This window comes from Eretmochelys imbricata, chromosome 12 (genome assembly GCF_965152235.1).
Source record: "Eretmochelys imbricata isolate rEreImb1 chromosome 12, rEreImb1.hap1, whole genome shotgun sequence".
Taxonomy (NCBI): domain Eukaryota; kingdom Metazoa; phylum Chordata; order Testudines; family Cheloniidae; genus Eretmochelys; species Eretmochelys imbricata.
The window spans coordinates 4,123,228-4,142,406 of NC_135583.1; the positions used below are offsets into that span (position 1 = coordinate 4,123,228).

Consider the following 19,179-nt stretch of genomic DNA (forward strand, 5'->3'; position numbering starts at 1 on the left):
TTCACAGTAAGATGGATTTATTATAGAAAAATGTTTCCCATACAATCAGTTATCTTTGGTCGTGAATTACAAATAGGTCTTATATATGCACTGGATTTTACTGGGAAGTGGTTTCTGACTGTTGCTCACAGTTTAGTCACAAAGCATAAAGGCGACACCCAAACCCTTTCATCATCACTTCTGTGTGGAACACATCTCCCAGTCAATACAATCCAGGGGCTGGGTGAGTTACACTATTACAGCAGATTCAGCACAAAGGATCTCATTACCAATTCTTCCTATTGTGGTCAATTATTAACACTTGCGGGCAACATGAAAAGAATGCAAGTGTACATGAAGCCCACAGAAAGAAAAAAAAACTGCATTAGTACATGTCCATTGTATGGAGAATGTGAGTTAATTGGCACCTCTGCAAATTAAGCATTGACAGACAATAAAGAACCCCTACTGAGCAGAGTTGCAACCAGAGAGGTGGTAAGACAGGGCCAGATCAAACCAAAATAATCACACTAGCCTACACTAGCATGGTTCCTGCCATTTTTAGGGAAAGAGAAATGAACACCAGGAAAAATGCAGTCTCGATTTTCAGGAGAAGAGTTAAGATATAGTCAACAAATGTCACAAGAAATAATAGAAAAACATTTCAAACCATCTAATAAAACAGATCTCTGGTGATCAGCAGTATTTCTTGCCATATCCTAGCAATCAGTTAGGAGTCAACGGAAACGTTTTAAAATCTAAGGCAGGAGGGACAGTTCGTTTTTTCCTGGAGCACACACCAAATACATTTATACACACCAAAATATCAAGGAAGTCTAATCCTACTAATGGAAAGATTGGACTGCTTCAAATTTTTGCACAGAACCAACAACCTGCAAAACCCAGTTAATATCTCAGTGGTATCTGCTGAATCGTATTAACCATAAAGTACAAAATCATTTCTATTATACTTTAAAAACACTTAAGAGTAGACAATTGTATGGCGGATGATAGCTGCCATGGGCACAATGTGCCACTGGGTGTGGGGAACTTGCCCTAAGGTTTGCCACAGTTTCTGTAATTTCTGCAGTGTTAAGTCTCTTCTACAAGACATCTCCAGCTCACCCCACTCAGTACTGGAGTTGAGAAGAAAAAAAAATCCCTCCATATGTTCCATCTCCAGATTTTGCTTCCTGTTTTCAGTCCCAATTTCGGTTGAAATGTCCACAATTTTCCCATCATGCAGGTGCAGAGTTTCCCTCAGGGCATGGGGGCTGCTTGATCGCCAGTGGAAATGTCTATGATGTGTTCCCCTTGGAAGACAAGCCTCAATTTGGCTCATTTTTCCTTGCTGAGTGGAGCAGCCCCAGGCAGTGGCCACGCCGCCTCCTTGTTGATCCCCAGTGGGGCTTTCCCTTTGGCGACGGTGCCGCTGCTCCGTGGATCAGTTACTCCGTCCCATTAGCAGTCCAGCAGCAGGAGGACGGGATTGCGGCTCTGCTCCCCCCCAGCAGTGGGGCAGGCCTCCAGCTGGCTTTGTTGGGGAGGGCCGCCCTGCTCACCAGCGGCGGGGGGGGGGGGGGTCGATCTCAAGTCACAGATTTGCTGGCCGGAGGGGGCTGTGCTGCTAGGACCCCCCAGACGATCCCTGGGAGGGGGGCTGCCCCATCCCCTGTTCATCCTGGAGGACAGGGCGCTGGATCGGTTTCCCCGGGAAGGGGGAGCGGTGGGCGCCGCTTTGAGGGAGCTGGGGGCCAGGTCGGTGCCGGTTCCGGGGGCCGTCGTTGATCCCCCGGCCCCGCCCGCCTTGGCTCAGGCGCTGGCCCCCACGGCCCGCGGGCCCTCGGCCGCCCGGCGCTCGGCGGCGCGCAGCAAGCTGCGACGCAGCACCGGGTAGAGGCGCTGGCAGCCCTCCAGGCCGAGCCGCACGGCCTGGGCCCAGCTCTCGGGCGGCCCGCCCTGGCCGCTGCCCAGCAGCCCGGCCACCTGGTTGAGGCCGGGCATGAGGGCCACGGTGAGGCGGGCGGCGGCCGCGCGCTCCTCAGCCTCGCTGGGCTGCAGCAGCCAGGCGCCGCCGGGCCCGGGCGCGCGGCACAGGCCGCAGCCCACCACCAGGTCGAACATCTCCACGCCCGCGTCGGCCAGCGCCAGGGCGGCGGCGGAGAGCGCGGCCGCCAGCGCCGAGCCGCCGTCCTGCAGCACGAGCGCCGTGAGCTCCAGCCGCGCGCGCGGGTAGCGCGCCAGGCGCACGGCCGGCGCCAGCGCCTCCTGCAGCGCCAGGCCCAGCTCGCGCTCACGGGCGGCGGTGGCCGGGCCGGGCCGCGGGCGCGCGCCGCGGACGGAGAAGGGCGCGCGGCGGAACTCGCAGAGCAGCCGGCCGCGGCCCTCGGCCGCCTCGCGCGGCCCGCGCACGGCGCACAGCACCTTGGTGCCGCCGGCCAGCTCCACGTAGGCCGAGCCCTCGGCCTGGCTCAGCAGCCCGGCCCGCGCCAGCAGCGGCCGCAGCGCCGCCGCCTCCCGGCCCGGGGCGTCCGTGCCCGCCTCGCCAGGCGCCGCGTACAGCAGCGGGGCCTGCGACTCCTCCGGGCCCGGCACGCGCCGGTGGTCCAGCGCCATGGCGGCCCGCTGCGCTCCACGGGGCGCGGGTGGGGCGGGGCCGCTGCCGGGGGCGGGGTCAGCGGCGCTGACCGCGGGGAGTTAGCGCGGGGCCGGCCGTTAAGGGGGCGTGGGGCCGAGGTAGCGCGGGGCCGGCCGTCACGGCGGGGTGGGGCTGGGGTAGCGCGGGGCCGGCCGTCACGGCGGGGAGGGCGGGAGAAGGGGTAGCGTGCGGCCGGCCGTGGCGGCGGGGTGGGGTGGGGTGGGGCTGTGGTAGCGAGGGGCCGGCCGTCATGGCGGGAAGCGGGGTGGTGGCGAGAGGCGGGTGGGGAGGGCTGCGGGGAGGGCGGGAGAAGGGGTAGCGCGAGGCCGGCCGTCATGGCGGGAAGCGGGGTGGTGGCGAGAGGCGGGCGGGAGAAGGGGTGGCGAGAGGCCGGCCGTTATGGCGGGAAGCGGGGTGGTGGCGAGAGGCGGGCGGGAGAAGGGGTAGCGCGAGACCGGCCGTTATGGCGGGAAGCGGGGTGGTGGCGAGAGGCGGGCGGGAGAAGGTAGCGCGGGGCTGGCCCTCATGGCGGGGAAGGCTGCGGGGGGATTAGCGCGGGGCGGGCGGTGAGGGCGGGGTGCGCGGTTTAGCGAGGGGCGACCCTCCCCGGGGCCCCTTAGCAGGGACAGTGCATGCCCTAGGCGCAGGGCTCCCCGCGAAGGCAGCCTGGGGCTGACCCCCTTCCTGCAGTGCCCCCAATGGGGAGCGGGCACCGAGCTTCCAGCTAACTCTGCCCTCCCTGAGGTAGGATGTGTGGGGCCCACCCTGACACCAGGCACCCTTGCAGGGGTGGCTGGGGATCAAGGGTTATTGCAGTGGCGGTCAAGGATCCTGCAGGTTTTGCCTGGGGGTTTTGCTCCATTGCCTGAGTTCAGGCCCAGGAGCTGCTGTCTAGCCTGGTGGCTGGGCTTAAGGGGACGTATGTTCCCTGGGTTACTGTTGCAGTGCACCAGACTGGCCGCCTTCTCCCTGTAACCTCTGCACACACATGGGGCAGTATTTCACCAAGAGAATGACAGGGATGCTGGGTATTTTTGTGCCACAATCACTCCTCTGCAATCAAACACCCTACCTAGCCCTTGCTTCCCTCAGGATCATGCCCCCACGAGGCTGGGCTCCCTCCTGCTGGAGACACAAGACAGTTCCAGATTTTTCCAAGCTGGCACCCCATAACTAAACTGACTCAATTACATCAGTGCTAACCTCTACCCTCCATGCACTACACCAGCACAAAATGGGGCTTATGCTGGTTTGGGTTAGGTTGCTGTAGGTTGAATGGAGCGCTGAGGCACATTAGTAAAGTATCTGTAGGGCTATACTTGCTCTGGTTTCCTATGCTTCTTTCTTCCTTTCCTCATTCCTCTGTTTCTGGAACCCCAGGGTCTGATTCATAAGGGAAGCAGCATAAGGCCCTTACAAGATATTACAGGGTGAGGGTTACTAAGGCCATGCTACGGTGAAGCCACCCTTCCCCTGTCCCTGGTGCAAGCCTCTTTGTATACAGTGCTCCTTTTCCTGTCTCTCCAAGTGGACAGTGAAAAGCAGCTCTTAGGACAAATGAACCAGTGGATTCATTAACTTGTTCTTTTTGCCAGTAGCAGGCACCTACTGTGAAGGGTGGAAACATCTGAGTAATATGCTGCTCCCACACTAAGTGCCCTCAGCAAATCAAAATGGCAACACTTAATTTTTCATTAACAATCACAGAATATCAGGGTTGGAAGGGACCTCAGGAAGTCATCTAGTCCAACCCCCTGCTCAAAGCAGGACCAATCCCAAATTTTTGCCCCAGATCCCTAAACAGCCCCCTCAAGGATTGAGCTCACAACCCTGGGTTTAGCAGGCCAATGCTCAAACCACTGAGCTATCCTCCTGCTCCTTTTAAGTTCACAGCACTCAGTGCATATGTCATTTTATTAACACTGACCCAACACTGAGTTGGCTCACAGTTCTAAGCAGAGAGAGGTTTCCCAGCTAAAGGTAGGAGATATAGCTAGAGCAGCTTAGATTAATACAGCTTCCCACATTATCTACAGCTGGGTAGCAGTGGTAAGGGACAAAATAATGTAGCAGCTTGGATCCCAGCTCCAACACCCATTCTAATTACAGCTCATGCTTCCAGTGGTTGTAACAGGAAGGGACGGCTGGTATTCGCAGACTCTTGGCTTTCATGCATTTTAATTTATTTTAGAAGGTTGACAATATTTACTAATATTTAGCACCTTGGACTGTGCTCTGCAGACTTTACATTAGCTAGTTAATCCTCACAGCGACCCTGGAAAGTAGGTCAGTATTATCAGCTCAATTTTAGACAAGGACCAGATACAGAGGGGTGAAAGTGAAGTGACTTAACCAAGGCTACAGCAGGAGACCTTAGAGCTGGATTAGGACATGAGTTGCTGGCTCTCTATCCCTTGTTTTGATCACTACAGCATGATTCTGCTTTTAGTCTGCTAATGCCTCAAGCAGATGGATTCAGAAGGAATGATGTGCAGTATCTGTCTCCACAGACCCCATTAAACTGTAACCTATCAGCCAGGCTGATGAGAATGAGGAGGGAGTTGACAGCATTCCCTTATGCGCCACGAGCCAGTGTAGGGGCATCAGGTCAATTCTTCAACTCGCCCAGGTGGAGCTTGGCAAAGTCTGTGGCCAGTTTCAGAGCCTCCTCTAAGCAGCCAACATTCTTGCCTGTAGCCTGGGCAGAGACATCTTTCCCACCACCTTTGCCATCCATCAGCCCCGACACCTCCTGCACCCACTGGTTGGCCTTCAGGCCCTTGTTGGCAACCTCCTGGAAAAGCAAAAGAGTTCAGATGATTATAAAGACAGCAAGGTTTGGAGTCAATTCTAGTGATTGCTGGGGGAAGGCAGGATTTCCAGGCTCTTTGCTGTAGCTGACAGTGCCGGGGGTTGAAGGAGCTGTCTTTTCCAGGTAGGCGGGCAAGAGCCCCCATCTTTGTTTACATCAGTGGCTCAGACTACTGTACCCCTTTCAGGAGTCTGATTTGTGTTGCATACCCCAAGTTTCACCTCACTTAAAAACTACTTGCTTCTAAATTTAGACAAAAATACAAAAGCATCACAGCACAGTACTGAAAAATTGCTTATATGGTCAAAATGAGAAAGTAATTATAAAATAAATCAATTGGAATATAAATATTAAGAACGGCCACACTGGGTCAGACCAATGGTCCATCTAGCCCAGTATCCTGTCTTCCGACAGTGGCCAATGCCAGGTGCCCCAGAGGGAATGAACAGAACAGGTAATCATCAAGTGATCCTTTCCCTGTTGCTCATTCCCAACTTCTGGCAAAACAGAGGCTAGGGCCACCATCCCTGCCCATCCTGGCTAACAGCCATTGATGGACCTGTCCTCCATGACCTTATCTAGGTCTTTTTTGAACCCTGTTATAGTCTTGGCCTCCACGACGTCCTCTAGCAAAGAGTTCCATAGGTTGACTGTGCATTGTGTGAAGAAATACTTCCTTGTACTTACATTTCAGTGTATAGTATATAGAGCAGTATAAACAAGTCATTGTCCGTATGAAAGAAGTAGTTACCTTGTGCAGTAACGATGGTTCTTCGAGATGTGTCCCCCTGTAGGTACTCCACTTTAGGTGTCGGTGCATCCTTGAACTGCAGATCGGAGATTTTAGGTAGCAGTGCTCGGTCGGGTCACCCATGCTCAGTAGTAGTCTCTCTGTGCTGTTGGCACCTCATGTAGTTTGCGCATGACCCAACCCTTTCAGTTCCTTCTTTACTGAGGAGCTCGAGGTACGAACTCCAAAGTAGAGGGGAGAAGGGCAGGTAGTGGAGCACCCACAGGGGAACACATCTCGAAGAACCATCATTACTGCACAACTTGTGTAACTACTTCTTCAAGTAGTGTCCCTGTAGGTGCTCCACTTTAGGTGTCTGTAAAGCAGTGCCCTATTGTGGACAATAAGGGCTTGGGAGTTGTATGTTGTAGCAGAGAGCACAGTAAGGCCTAGTATAGCGTCCGACATAGTGCACTGGGTGATGGCATAGTATTTTGCAAAGGTGTGCTCTGATGCCCATGCGGCAGCCCTATATGTATCTGTTAGAGGGACATTGTTCAGGAAAGTTATGGATGTAGCCATGGCACGGGTAGAATGGGATTGGATGCCTGGTGGAGTTTCCTTGTTGTGCAACTGGTAGCAAAGTTGGATACAGGTAGAGATCCATTTAGATAGTCTCTGGGTCGATATTACCCAGCCCTCGGAGCATTCTGTTATGGAGATAAACAGTCTTGGGGATTTGCGGAAGGGTTTCGTTCTGTCTAAATAGAATGCTATGGCTCATCTGACATCTAGTGTATGTAGGGCAGCCTCTTATGTATCCAAGTGTAGTTTAGGGTAAAATGTAGGTAGGTGTATGGTTTGATTTACATGAAAGGATGTTTCTACGTTCGGTAAAAATTTTGGGTGTGGTCATAACATGATTTTGTCTTTAGTGAACACAGTGTAAGGAGGTTCGGCCATAAGTGTCCCGATTTCACTGACTCATCTGGCTGATGTGATCGCTACCAAAAACGCAACTTTCATAGACATACGAAGGAGTGAACAGGTCACCAGTGGTTGAAAAAGTGCTCTTGTAAGGCATTTGGTACATGATTCAAGTCCCCTGGTGGTGCCGGTTGTCGGACTTCTGGGTGCATATTCTGTATACCAACAAGGAAGCGTCTAGTAGTTGGGTGAGTGAAGATGAACATTCCCTCCACCTTATGGTGAAAGGTTGTAAAGGCTGATAGGTGTACTTTGACAGAGCTTATGGCTAAATCCAATTCTTTTTGGTTCTAACATGCAATCTAATATGATCAGTAGAGGCGCCGTGACTGCAGTTAGTTTTTGTTAGCACCATAGTGAGAATCTCTTCCATTTCTAGAGGTAGATATGTCGAGTGCTAAATCTCCTGCTATTTAACAACAGCTGTTTCACTCTTTCTGAACAGTCCAATTAGCTATGTTGGAACCACGTAGGAGCCATGTTTTGAGGTGGAGTTTCGCTGGATTCGGATGGAGAGTCCAGCCTCCATTCTGTGAGAGGAGACCCATCCACAATGGAAGACGTCATCGAGCACACACTGTTAGGCACGACAGGTAAGGGAACCAAGTCTGTCTGGGCCAAGTGGGAACAATCATAATGTGTGCGCTCTGTCAGCCCGTATCTTGTGAATAACTCATCGGATTAGAGGTATCAGCGGGATTGCATACAGGAGCGATGTGTTCCACGATATGAGAAAGGTGTTCCCTAGTGACTTGGGTGCTAGTCCCACTCTGGAGCAGAAGAGCTGGCACTTGTGCTTTGCTGCTGATGCAAACAGGTCTATGGATGGATAGCCCCATTTTTTGATATATCGGTTTGAGGACAGTCGTGTATTTACCATTTGTGTTCCTCAGAGAAATGTCTGCTTAACCTATCTGCTGTTGTGTTGACACCCCGGAAGGTAAGATGCCACAATGGTTATGTTGTGGCAAATGCACTAGTTCCACAATTTCAGGGCTTCTGTGCAGAGAGAATGGGAGCAAGCTCCTCTTTGTCGATTGATATAGAACATGCATGCTATGTTGTCAGTTAGTAGGCGGATTGATTTGTTCTGTATAATCAGGACCTGTTGGCACGCACTGTATACCTCTTGGAGCTCCAGAAGATTGATGTGGAGCTGAGTTTCCATCGCTGATCACTTGCCTTGTATGGTGTGTTGGTCTAAGTAAGCGCCACATCCTATCAGGGGACATGTCGGTCGTGCTTATTAGTGATGGAGGGTCCTGTTGGAAAGGGATCCCTGTGCAGACATTTTCTGGTTTCGTCCACCAGTGTACTGATGCAATAACCTTTGAGGGTAGTGTCACTTTCTTGTTTAGAGTGTTTGCTGGGCTTGTACACAGTGCTCAGCCAATCCTAAAAGGCAGCACATATATAGTCTCGCATGGTGCATAACGAACGTCGTGGCCGCCATATGACCTAATAGTTGTAGGCAAGTCCTTGAAATTTTTGTGGGCTGCTGGTGACTGTCAATATGAGGTTAATTATATTTATGAACCTGTGGTGGGGCAGCATTGCTCTGGCCTGTGTGGAATCGCGGTACGCCCCGATGAATTCCAGTTGTTGTATCAGGTTCAGAGTAGATTTCTGTATATCGATCTACAACCTTAGTGTGCGGAACAGTTCGATGGTGGTCTGTACTATGTGCGTCGCTTCTTCCCGAGTCGTACCTTTCAGCAAGCAATCGTCTAGGTACAGGAAGATCATCACTCCTCTCTTTTGTAAGTGGGCCATCACTACCGCAAGGGTTTTTGAAAAAACTTGAGGGGCAGTAGAAAGGGTACCAAAGGGTAGTACTCGGTATTGGTAGTGGTTGGACTCTACAGTGAATCTTAAGAATAATCTGTGAGCCAGGTGTATGGTAATATGGAAATAGGCATCTTGGAGGTAGAGGGCTGAAAACCAGTCCCCCCGTCTAGTGTGGGGATAATTGTGGCCAGTGTGACCATCTTGAATCTGTGGTTGCGCACAAATTTGTTGAACTTCTGAAGGTCTAAGATGGGTCTCCATCCGCCGATTTTCTTTTTGGTGAAAAAATAATGGGAGTAAAAACCCCTCCCTTTGTATTGATTTAGAACTTGCTCCACGGCACCCAATTGTAGGAGATGGTTCACTTCCTGTTGTAAGAAGTCCTTGTGAGAAGGGTCCCTGAAGATGGCATAACCCAGTCTTATGATCTCCAGTACCCACTGGTTCATTGTTATTGCTGCCCAAGCATAGTAAAATGGGCGCAGGCGGTGGCCAAAAATTGGGGTAGGAGCAGTGCAGTACTGTGGGGAATCATACAATATCAGGGTTGGAAGAGACCTCAGGAGATCATCTAGTCCAATCCCCTGCTCAAAGCAGGACCAAACCCCAATTTCTGCCCCAGATCCCTAAATGGCCCCCTCAAGGATTGAACTCACAACCCTGGGTTTAGCAGGCCAATGGTCAAACCACTGAGCTATCCCTCCCCCCAACCAAGACTCATTCAGACCCTCAACCAAGGCTTCAAAACTGTGGCTTGGTTGCAGATGGTTGAGAAGACGAGGACTGGCTTTGTGCAGCCCTACATCTTTGTGGACATTTGTTTCTGTTGTGATCGAATTGCTGTTGTTGTGGGCGTTGGAAAGCTGTGTGTCTACTTTTCTGGTATGGTGTATACAAGCGTTGCTTATTAGGCAGAGTGTACATGCCTAATGTGCACAGGGTGTCCTGAGAACCTTTCACCGTATGTAAAACCTCATCCATTTTGGTGCAGAAGAGAAGAGCTTTTCCTGGTCAAACGGAAGGTCCTCCACCTTCAATTGAAGCTCTTTTGGGATCCCTGATGGCTGTAATTAAGATGCTTTACGTATTACAACAGCTGTGGTCGCTGTTCTTTAAGCAGTGTCTGCTACATCCATTGAGGCTTATAGACTTGTATAGGCAATTATCTGTGCCTTGTTCATTATGGCAGTGAACAGGGGACGTTTGTCCTCTGGAAGGGCTTCTAGAAAGTCTTGTAGCTTGCTATAGTTTTCAAAGTTATATTTTGCCAGGAGGGCTGAGTAATTGGCAACCCTGAATTGGAGTGTGGCTGACGAGTACACTTGACGATGGAAAAGGTCTAATATTTTGTGCTCCTTATCCTGGGGGGGGGGGGGGTGGAGCGGAATTGGGGCTGTTTGCTGCGATGGTTGGCAGCTTCAACCACCAGGGAGTTGGGTTGTGGGTGGGAGAAAAGAAAGTCCATCCCTTTCGCTGGTACAAAGTACTTTGTCAGCCCTTTTACTGGTTGCAGTACAGTTTTACTTGTACAGTTGCAGGGGTCTGCCATATATATGTCTGCAATATTTGTAGCAGCTTGTGCTGGTTCTCTTGCACCTCCTCAAGCAGAATGTCCTGGCTGGCCACTACTCTTTTGAAGAGTTCCTGAAACTGTTTCAGGTCATCTGTTGTAGCTGGAGGCAGTAGTATGATGGCCACATCAGGTGTGGAAGATGAGTTAGGAGCTGGTGAAATGCCTTTCTGTTCCTGTTCTGAAATTTCTTCCTCTTCTTCTGCCACCCCTTTGCGAGCCTCCGATGTTTCCCTACTTGGGGAAGGTGGAGGAGAATTAATTTCCCGTCAGGCTGGGGTAGAGGATCTGTATAGTGGGCTCTATATGCCGCCCAGGAGTCCTAGGGAGGCCACTGCATAGGGAAAGGTGGCGGTGGGCAGAGCCAGGGTTGCCCATACCATTGTTGCATCTCATGAAATTGGCATGGATTGGTTCTGGCAGCTTCCCATGGAGTCTCCTCTCTGTAGGCGAAGAATGCTAGGAGGAGAACTGGCTACCCTGTGCATCCTCCCTCTTCATCACTATGGAGAGACTGTGAGGCACATTGGCCCGGTGATTGCTCGGTGCCGAGCAGTGGTGACTGCAGTACCGCTATTATTGCGGTCCACCTTTGTCGAGATGATCAGTGCCATTCTCAGTCTGTCTGCCGGTGCCAACAAATGAGTCGGTGCAGATGGTGGCAGCATTGCCAGAGGAACTGGTGTCGGTGCCGAGTTCCACATTGGAGTGGTCAATGCCATGAAGGAGGCATGTGCATCTCAACTCCATGTTAGTGTAGTGGGGCTTGGCAGAGGGACCGTCCACAAGGGGATGATGCTTCGGAGCCTCAAAGGTTCTCACTGTAGATGAGCTCGGCATCAAGGATATCAACCTCACCCGGGACCTCTTCTTTTTCTGAGTGTTCCTTTTTTTTTTTTTTTTCTTTTTTTTGGGGGGTGGGGGGGGTCATGACTCACTTCCTAGATGGTTTGGAAGACTGAGCACTCCCGTTATTAGAGGGTTTGCTCTTAGAGCCTCTGCCGATGTGGATTTGGTTTCCTGAGGAGGCTGAAGAGATTTTTTTATCAAAATCATCTTGAGGCGGAGATCTCGGTTACGCCTTGCCCCAGCCTTCCGGTTGCTACAATGTGCACATTTCTGGGGGACATGGGTCTCCCTCAAACAACAGACACCCTGTGCGTGGGCGTTGGAGATAGGCATTGCCTCATGGCAAGATTCACATTTTTAAAATCCAGGCAAGCCGGGCATCATGTCCGCTAAAGTTTCCCAATTGGAAAACGAGTGAAAATTCTCTCTCTCTATTTATATATATTATATACATATACACATACACACAAAAAGAAAAAGAAATTTTGAATAACTGACTAGTTAAGAGTCTATGTACTAACTAGCTAAGAACTATGCAACTACAATCTAAAACAAATTTATTTCTAGAAAGAGAAAAATGAAGAGGCAGCAGTGCCACTGAGCTCTGTCTGCAGCTGAGGACGTAGAGAAGGAACTGAAAGGGTTGGGTCGTGTGCGCGCTACATGAGGTGCCAACGTCACCACGAGACTACTGCGCATGCACGACCCGACCGAGCACTGTTACCTAAAATCTCTGATCTGCGGCACAAGGACTCACTGACACCCACAGGGACACAACTTGAAGAAGAATTTTAGTTTGTACTGACTTCACAAGTGCTTTTTATGTCGCCTGTCGTAAAACTAAGCAAATCTCTAGATGAGTTGCTGTATCCCTGAAAAACCTCTGCGTACCCCTGGTTGAGAACCACTGGTTTACATTAAGCGCATCCTGGAGAGAGGAAAGAGGGGCTGGGGGACGAGAAGCCTAGTACTTCACATCGTCTATAAATACAGCATCCAGGGTGAAAGGGCCCACCCCAGTATATCAGTGAGATGGGAAAGAAAGAGCCAACTGAACATGGGGGAAGGTGCAGAAGGGGGGGAAAATGAGCATCATGGAAAACAGGGAAAAGAGAGGTGAGTGGAATTCATCTAATGAATGGCCATGAGCCTGATCCAGAGATTTCAGTCTGAAGGCTTGTCTACACAGTGTGTTTCAGGAACAGCTTTCAAAGTAGGTTACACTACACTAGCAACAAGGTACTCTTATTCCAGACGAAGAGTGTCTGCATGTGGCATTATCCCAGAATAGCTGTTTCTGAATAACCCCCGTTGTATAGCCCTGAAACTACCCAGGAGGTTTGTCCTTAAATTGGACTGAATTACTGAAGTTATTCTTCAGTATGGCATCCCTTTCGCACCTTGTGCCTGACCCAGTTCCCTCTCAAGCAGATCTTGGGACCACTGGCACACAATTAAAGTGCCAAGCAAAGCAGCCGACACACACGTTCCTTACTGGAGCAGGGAGCTCTCACTCATGGAATCTTCACTGCATATAGTTCGCACCTGCCACTCTGCAATGCCCAAACCTGGCTCCAGCATCTACAGCTCGTGTCACCTCAGGAAGCTCAGACTCTTGGTTTGCCCTTTCTAGCAGGACAAAGCCCTGCACTTGCACCAGTAACAGAACAAAAAACTGGAATATGCCATTGGATGCCAGTGCAAGGCTGAAGGGGCGCAGTCAGAGCAAGAGGACAGGAATGAGAGGAAACACCAGGTAATACTTCTTCAGAGCCTCTTTCCTCAGTAGCAGCTGCCCATTTTATAGGATCCTAATTCAAGGGCAGTGTCTGTGCCCATTTTTTGATCTCTTGTCTTACAACAGTAGTCCCCAAAAATTTTTCAGGGTTGCCCCACCCACCCAGGGGGAAAGGCGCCAAAGCTGTGGTCACAGCTGGGGGTGTGGCGGGGTTGGGTGGCACTGCCTCCCCACTCCCCAAGGGGGCTAGCCCGGGCCCTGCCAAACCTTCCTCTGTGCCCTCCCAGTGGGGTGCACCCCACAGTTTGGGGACCACTGTCTTACATGGTGCAGTCCCCATTACAGACACTCCCTGCGCATGAGGGGTGCAGAAATCCTGTAGTGGCCCCCAGCTGGTGGTGAGTGCTCTAACACTCCATTTGAATGGCTGCAGGGTGGGCACATGGATGGGCACACACACACGGTACTACCTGAGGTACTTGGCATAAGCAGGTAATCTTTCCAGCTTCATTATCCACTGAGAAGAGCATGGCTGCTGTCTGAGGGGAATAAGCCTTGAATAGCTTCAGAGATTCATTCAGGGCCTGTGGAGTGACACATACATACACAGAGAAATGGCAAGAGCCAGTCCATCCCAGCATACCTTCCACCTGGCCTAGGAACACACTGCACATTGCAGGCTCCCACACAGGTTACTCTGCAGTCCCAGCCAGGATGGTCCCCCATGGCCCTGAAGATAACTTGACACAAGCCATTGCCAGGCCGAGATCCTGGATCAAGACCTTCCTCATGCATTTTGCCTTGAAGCAGCGAGGAGCACCTTTGCAGCACTCAGATTCTCAGGAGTGCAGCATAGCCTGCATGGATCCTCTAGAGTTGACATGGCCTTCCATGTTTCCATCAGCAACAGTGGCTTGTCCCAGTCACCCCAGGCCACCGCTTGGAGTACTGTGCTTCTGAAGCCCACACAGACTCTACCCCCCGAGCTGCGCCAGCTCCCCAGTCCATACCGAACTCTCAGCCTCATTCAGTTCCCTGTCTTTGGTCACTTGAGGCCTCATAAATCTGCAGCTCTTCAGCCACAAAACCAGTGAAACCATGGTTTGCAAGTGGGTATAAGCGAGGAGAGGGGAGAACTGCTCAGAACAAAGTGAGGAAATGACCACCTTCTTAGCATGCATACAGCTTGGGGTGGGTGATGGGGAACCTGCACAGGGAGACTGAGACCCTCTGTTATGGCCTGCAAGACCTGAAAAGTGATAAAAAGTGATACCTAGAATACTCAAGGAGCTGACTGAGGAGATGTCTGAGCCATTACTGGTTATCTTTGAAAAGTCATGGAAGATGGGATAGATTCCAGAGGACTGAAAAGGGCAAATATAGCGCCACACTAAAAAATGGTGACTAAGGAAAACCCGGGGAATTACAGACCAATCAGCTTAACTTCAGTACTCGGAAAGATAATGTAACAAATAACTAAGCAATCATTTTATAAACACCGAGCAGATAATAAGGTGGTAAGTAACAGCATGGATTTGTCAAGAACAAATCGTGTCAAACCAAGCTAACAGCTTTCTTTGACATGGTAACAGGCCTTGTGAATAGAGAGAAGCGTAAATGTGGTATATCTAAGTAAGGCTTTTGATACTGTCTCACAAACTAGGGAAATATAACCTGGATGGAGCTACTATAAAGGTGGGTGAATAACTGGTTGGAAAACCATTCCCAGAGAATAGTTGTCGGTGGTTCACAGTCAAGCTGGAAGGGCATACCAAATGCGGTTCCACAGGGATCAGTTCTTGGTCCAGTTCTGTTCAATATCTTCATCAGATTTAGATAATGGCAGAAAGAGCACACTTATAAAATTTGTGGATGATACCAAGCTGGGAGGGGTTGTAAGTGCTTTGGAGGATAGGATTAAAATTCAAAATGATCTGCATAAACTGGAGAAATGGCCTGAAATAAACTGGATGAAATTCAAGGACAAATGCAAAGTACTCCACTTAGGAAGGAACAATCAGTTGCACACATACAAAATGGGAAATGATTGCCTAGGAAGAAGTACTGCGGAAAGGGATCTGGAGGTCATAGTGGACCACAAGCTAAATATGAGCTAACAGTGTAACACTGTTGGAAAAAAAGCAAACATTCTGGGATATATCAGCAGGAGTGTTGTAAGCAAAACACAAGAAGTAATTCTTCTGCTCTACTCTGTGTTGATTAGGCCTCAGCTGGAGTACTGTGTCCAGTTCTGGGCACCACATTTCAGGAAAGATGTGGACAAACTGGAGAAAGTCTGGAGAATAGCGACAAAAATGATTAAAGGTCTAGAAACTAGCTATGAGGGAAGATTGAAAAAATTGAGTTTGTTTAGTCTGAGAAAAGAAGAAAGAGGGGACAGAGACTTGGTAGTTAACTCACATGACTGGAGTACTGTCATGGATGGATATAAACTGTTCAGGAAGGACAGGCAGGGCAGAAAAGGTGGGGGAGTTGCACTGTATGTAAGAGAGCAGTATGACTGCTCAGAGCTCCAGTATGAAACTGCAGAAAAACCTGAGAGTCTCTGGATTAAGTTTAGAAGTGTGAGCAACAAGGGTGATGTCGTGGTGGGAGTCTGCTACAGACCACTGGACCAGGGGGATGAGGTGGACAGGGCTTTCTTCCGGCAACTAACGGAAGTTACTAGATCGCAGGCCCTGGTTCTCATGGGAGACTTCAATCACCAATATCTGCTGGGAGAGCAATACAGCAGTGCACAGACAATCCAGGACGTTTTTGGAAAGTGTAGGGGACAATTTCCTGGTGCAAGTGCTGGAGGAACCAAAGAGGGGCAGAGCTCTTCTTGACCTGCTGCTCACAAACCGGGAAGAATTAGTAGGGGAAGCAAAAGTGGATGGGAACCTGGGAGGCAGTGACCATGAGATGGTTGAGTTCAGGATCCTGACAAAAGGAAGAAAGGAGAGCAGCAGAATACGGACTCTGGACTTCAGAAAAGCAGACTTAGACAATCTCAGGGAACTGATGGGCAGGATCCTCTGGGAGAATAACATGAGGGGGAAAGGAGTCCAGGAGAGCTGGCTGTATTTTAAAGAATCCTTATTGAGGTTACAGAGACAAACCGTCCCGATGTGTAGAAAGAACAGTAAATATGGCAGGCGACCAGCTTGGCTTAACAGTGAAATCCTTGCTGATCTTCAACACAAAAAAGAAGCTTACAAGAAGTGGAAGATTGGACAAACGACCAGGGAAGAGTATAAAAATATTGCTCAGGCATGCAGGAGTGAAATCAGGAAGGCCAAATCACACTTGGAGTTGCAGCTAGCAAGAGATGTTAAGAGTAACCAGAAGGGTTTCTTCAGGTATGTTAGCAACAAGAAGAAAGTCAAGAAAAGTGTGGGCCCCTTACTGAATGAGAGAGGCAACCTAGTGACAGAGGATGTGGAAAAAGCTAATGTACTCAATGCTTTTTTTGCCTCTGTCTTCACGAACAAGGTCAGCTCCTAGACTGCTGCACTGGGCAGCACAGCATGGGAAGGAGGTGACCAGCCCTCTGTGGAGAAGGAAGTGGTTCAGGACTATTTAGAAAAGCTGGATGAGCACAAGTCCATGGGGCCGGATGTGCTGCATCCGAGAGTGCTAAAAGAGTTGACAGATGTGATTGCAGAGTTATTGGCCATTATCTTTGAAAACTCATGACGATTGGGGGAGGTTCCGGATGACTGAAAGAAGGCTAATGTAGTGCGCATCTTTAAAAAAGGGAAGGAGGATCCCGGGAACTACAGGCCAGTCAGCCTCACCTCAGTCCCTGGAAAAATCATGGAGCAGGTCCTCAAGGAATCAATTCTGAAGCACTTAGAGGAGAGGAAAGTGATCAGGAACAGTCAACATGGATTCATGCCTGACTAATCTAATTGCCTTCTATGACAAGATAACTGGCTCATGAGGGGAGAACAGTGGACGTGTTGTTCCTTGATTTTAGCAAAGCTTTTGACACTGTCTCCCACAGTATTCTTGCTAGCAAGTTAAAGAAGTATGGGCTGGATGAATGGCCTATAAGGTGGATAGAAAGCGGCTAGATTGTCGGGCTCAACGGGTAGTAATCAATGGCTCCATGTCTAGCTGGCAGCCAGTATCAAGTGGAGTGCCCCAAGGGTCGGTCCTTGGGCCGGTTTTGTTCAATATCTTCATTAATGATCTGGAGGATGGTGGGGATTGCACCCTAAGCAAGTTTGCAGATGACACTAAACTGGGAGGAGAGGTAGATACACTGGACGGTAGGGATAGGATACAGAGGGACCTAGACAAATTAGAGGACTAAGCCAAAAGAAATCTGATGAGGTTCAACAAGGACAAGTGCAGAGTCCTGCACTTAGGACGAAAGAATCCCAGGCACCGCTACAGACTAGGGACCGAATGGCTCGGCAGCAGTTCTGCAGAAAAGGACCTAGGGGTTACAGTGGACGAGAAGCTGGATATGAGTCAACAGTGTGCCCTTGTTGCCAAGAAGGCTAACGGCATTTTGGTCTGTGTAAGTAGGCACATTGCCCGCAGATCGAGGGACGTGATCATTCCCCTCTATTTGGCATTTGTGAGGCCTCATCTGGAGTACTGTGTCCAGTTTTGGGCCCCACACTACAAGAAGGATGTGGAAAAATTGGAAAGAGTCCAGCAAAGGGCAACAGAAATGATTAGGGGGTTGGAGCACATGATTTACAAGGAGAGGCTGAGGAAACTGGGATTATTTAGTCCGCAGAAGAGAAGAGTGAGGAGGGATTTGATAGCTGCTTTCAACTACCTGAAAGGGGGTTCCAAAGAGGATGGATCTAGACTGTTCTCAGTGGTAGCAAATGACAGAACAAGGAATAATGGTCTCAAGTTGCAGTGGAGGAGGTTTAGGTTGGATATTAGGAAAACCTTTTTCACTGGGAGGGTGGTGAAGCACTGGAAAGCGTTACCTAGGGAAGTGGTGGAATCTCCTTCCTTTGAAGTTTTTAAGATCAGGCTTGACAAAGCCCTGGCTGGGATGAGTTAGTTGGGGATTGGTCCTGCTTTGAGCAGGGGGTTGGACTAGATGACCTGAGGTCCCTTCCAACCCTGATATTTTATGTACTTGAAAACTGTTATCATAGAATCATAGAAGGTTGTTACAAAGAATAGGGAGAAAAATTGTTCTCCTTAACCTCTGAGGATAGGACAAGGAACAACAAGCTTCAATTGCAGCAAGGGTGGTTTAGGTTGGACATTAGTAAAAAACTTCCTGTCAGGGTGGCTAAGCACTGAAATAAATTACCTAGGGAGGTTGTGGAATCTCCATCACTGGAGATTTTTAAGAGCAGGTTAGAGAAATACCTGTCAGGAAAGGTCTAGATAATACTTAGTCCTGCCATGAGAGCAGGTAACTGGACTAGATGACCTCTCGAGGTCCCTTCCATTCCTATGATTCTATTAGTCAGCAGAAGTGGGCTGCACGGAGGGTGGGAGCAGAAAGGCTGCATGGACTGGCAAGAAATAAGTCCCTGAGCACCAGGCACCAAGTCTTTCCAAAGGAGATGGAGCTCCTTCACTCAGAGAAAGATCTGATGTACTTACAGAACTCCCAGAACAGGCTGTGTGTGTGGATAAGCTGATGCACACGACTCCAACCGTACTGTTAGATGCTGCCAGCCCAGGAGGCGCTGTCAGAATGTGATGGCTGTAATCCCACTGCGTGCGCCATCCCCCAGCGGACACCGCCAGCACATTACTACACAAGGGACATGCCACCAGCACAATGGAGAAAGGCTCCTGGACTCTGGTGATGGAACACAGCAAGGGAGATGCAACATCTGTGTAGATCGCAGTAATGGCGCCAAAAAAGAATTCTAGATCCAGAACAATGTTCTCCTTCTGCACAGAAGCCAACAGGCCTGCAGATACTGTGGAGACAAGGGCTGTGTAAATGGGTGTCTGGAATTGTGACAGATAGGGCAATTTCCAGCAATATCTTTGAAAGCCTTATTATATTAACTCGATGTATTATTGTGGACCGGATTGTATGGCTCTCTAGATCGGTGGGGAGGCCTGGGAGCTCCAAGAACTATATTGA

The 19,179-nt window shown here is 50.1% G+C and overlaps 2 protein-coding genes and 1 long non-coding RNA gene across 3 annotated transcripts in view; 1 reads left to right on the forward strand and 2 right to left on the reverse strand.

Annotated features, from left to right (window-relative positions):
• Nucleotides 1–2,626, reverse strand: EXOSC6 (exosome component 6). Its single transcript, XM_077831269.1, has one exon. The coding sequence runs from the start codon at nt 2,593–2,595 to the stop codon at nt 1,792–1,794; it is 804 nt and encodes a 267-aa protein (XP_077687395.1). The 5' UTR covers nt 2,596–2,626; the 3' UTR covers nt 1–1,791.
• Nucleotides 2,627–4,778: 2,152 nt separating this feature from the next.
• AARS1 (alanyl-tRNA synthetase 1) overlaps nt 4,779–19,179 on the reverse strand; it is a 48,559-nt gene continuing 34,158 nt past the window's right edge. The window contains exons 20-21 of the mRNA XM_077831272.1: nt 13,562–13,675; nt 4,779–5,411 (exon numbers count right to left, since the gene is read on the reverse strand). Coding sequence (XP_077687398.1) covers nt 5,226–5,411; nt 13,562–13,675 — 300 coding nt within the window. The 3' untranslated portion in view covers nt 4,779–5,225. The remainder of the gene's footprint in view (nt 5,412–13,561; nt 13,676–19,179) is intronic.
• Nucleotides 7,276–11,988, forward strand: LOC144272895 (uncharacterized). The gene is made up of 3 exons (XR_013347693.1): nt 7,276–7,334; nt 7,592–7,739; nt 11,921–11,988. It is a non-coding gene; the product is annotated as an uncharacterized LOC144272895 (long non-coding RNA).

Coding starts and splice junctions, on each gene's coding strand:
- EXOSC6 (XM_077831269.1), bottom strand. CDS start 2,595: ATGGCGCTGGACCACCGGCGCGTGCCGGGCCCGGAGGAGTCGCAGGCC.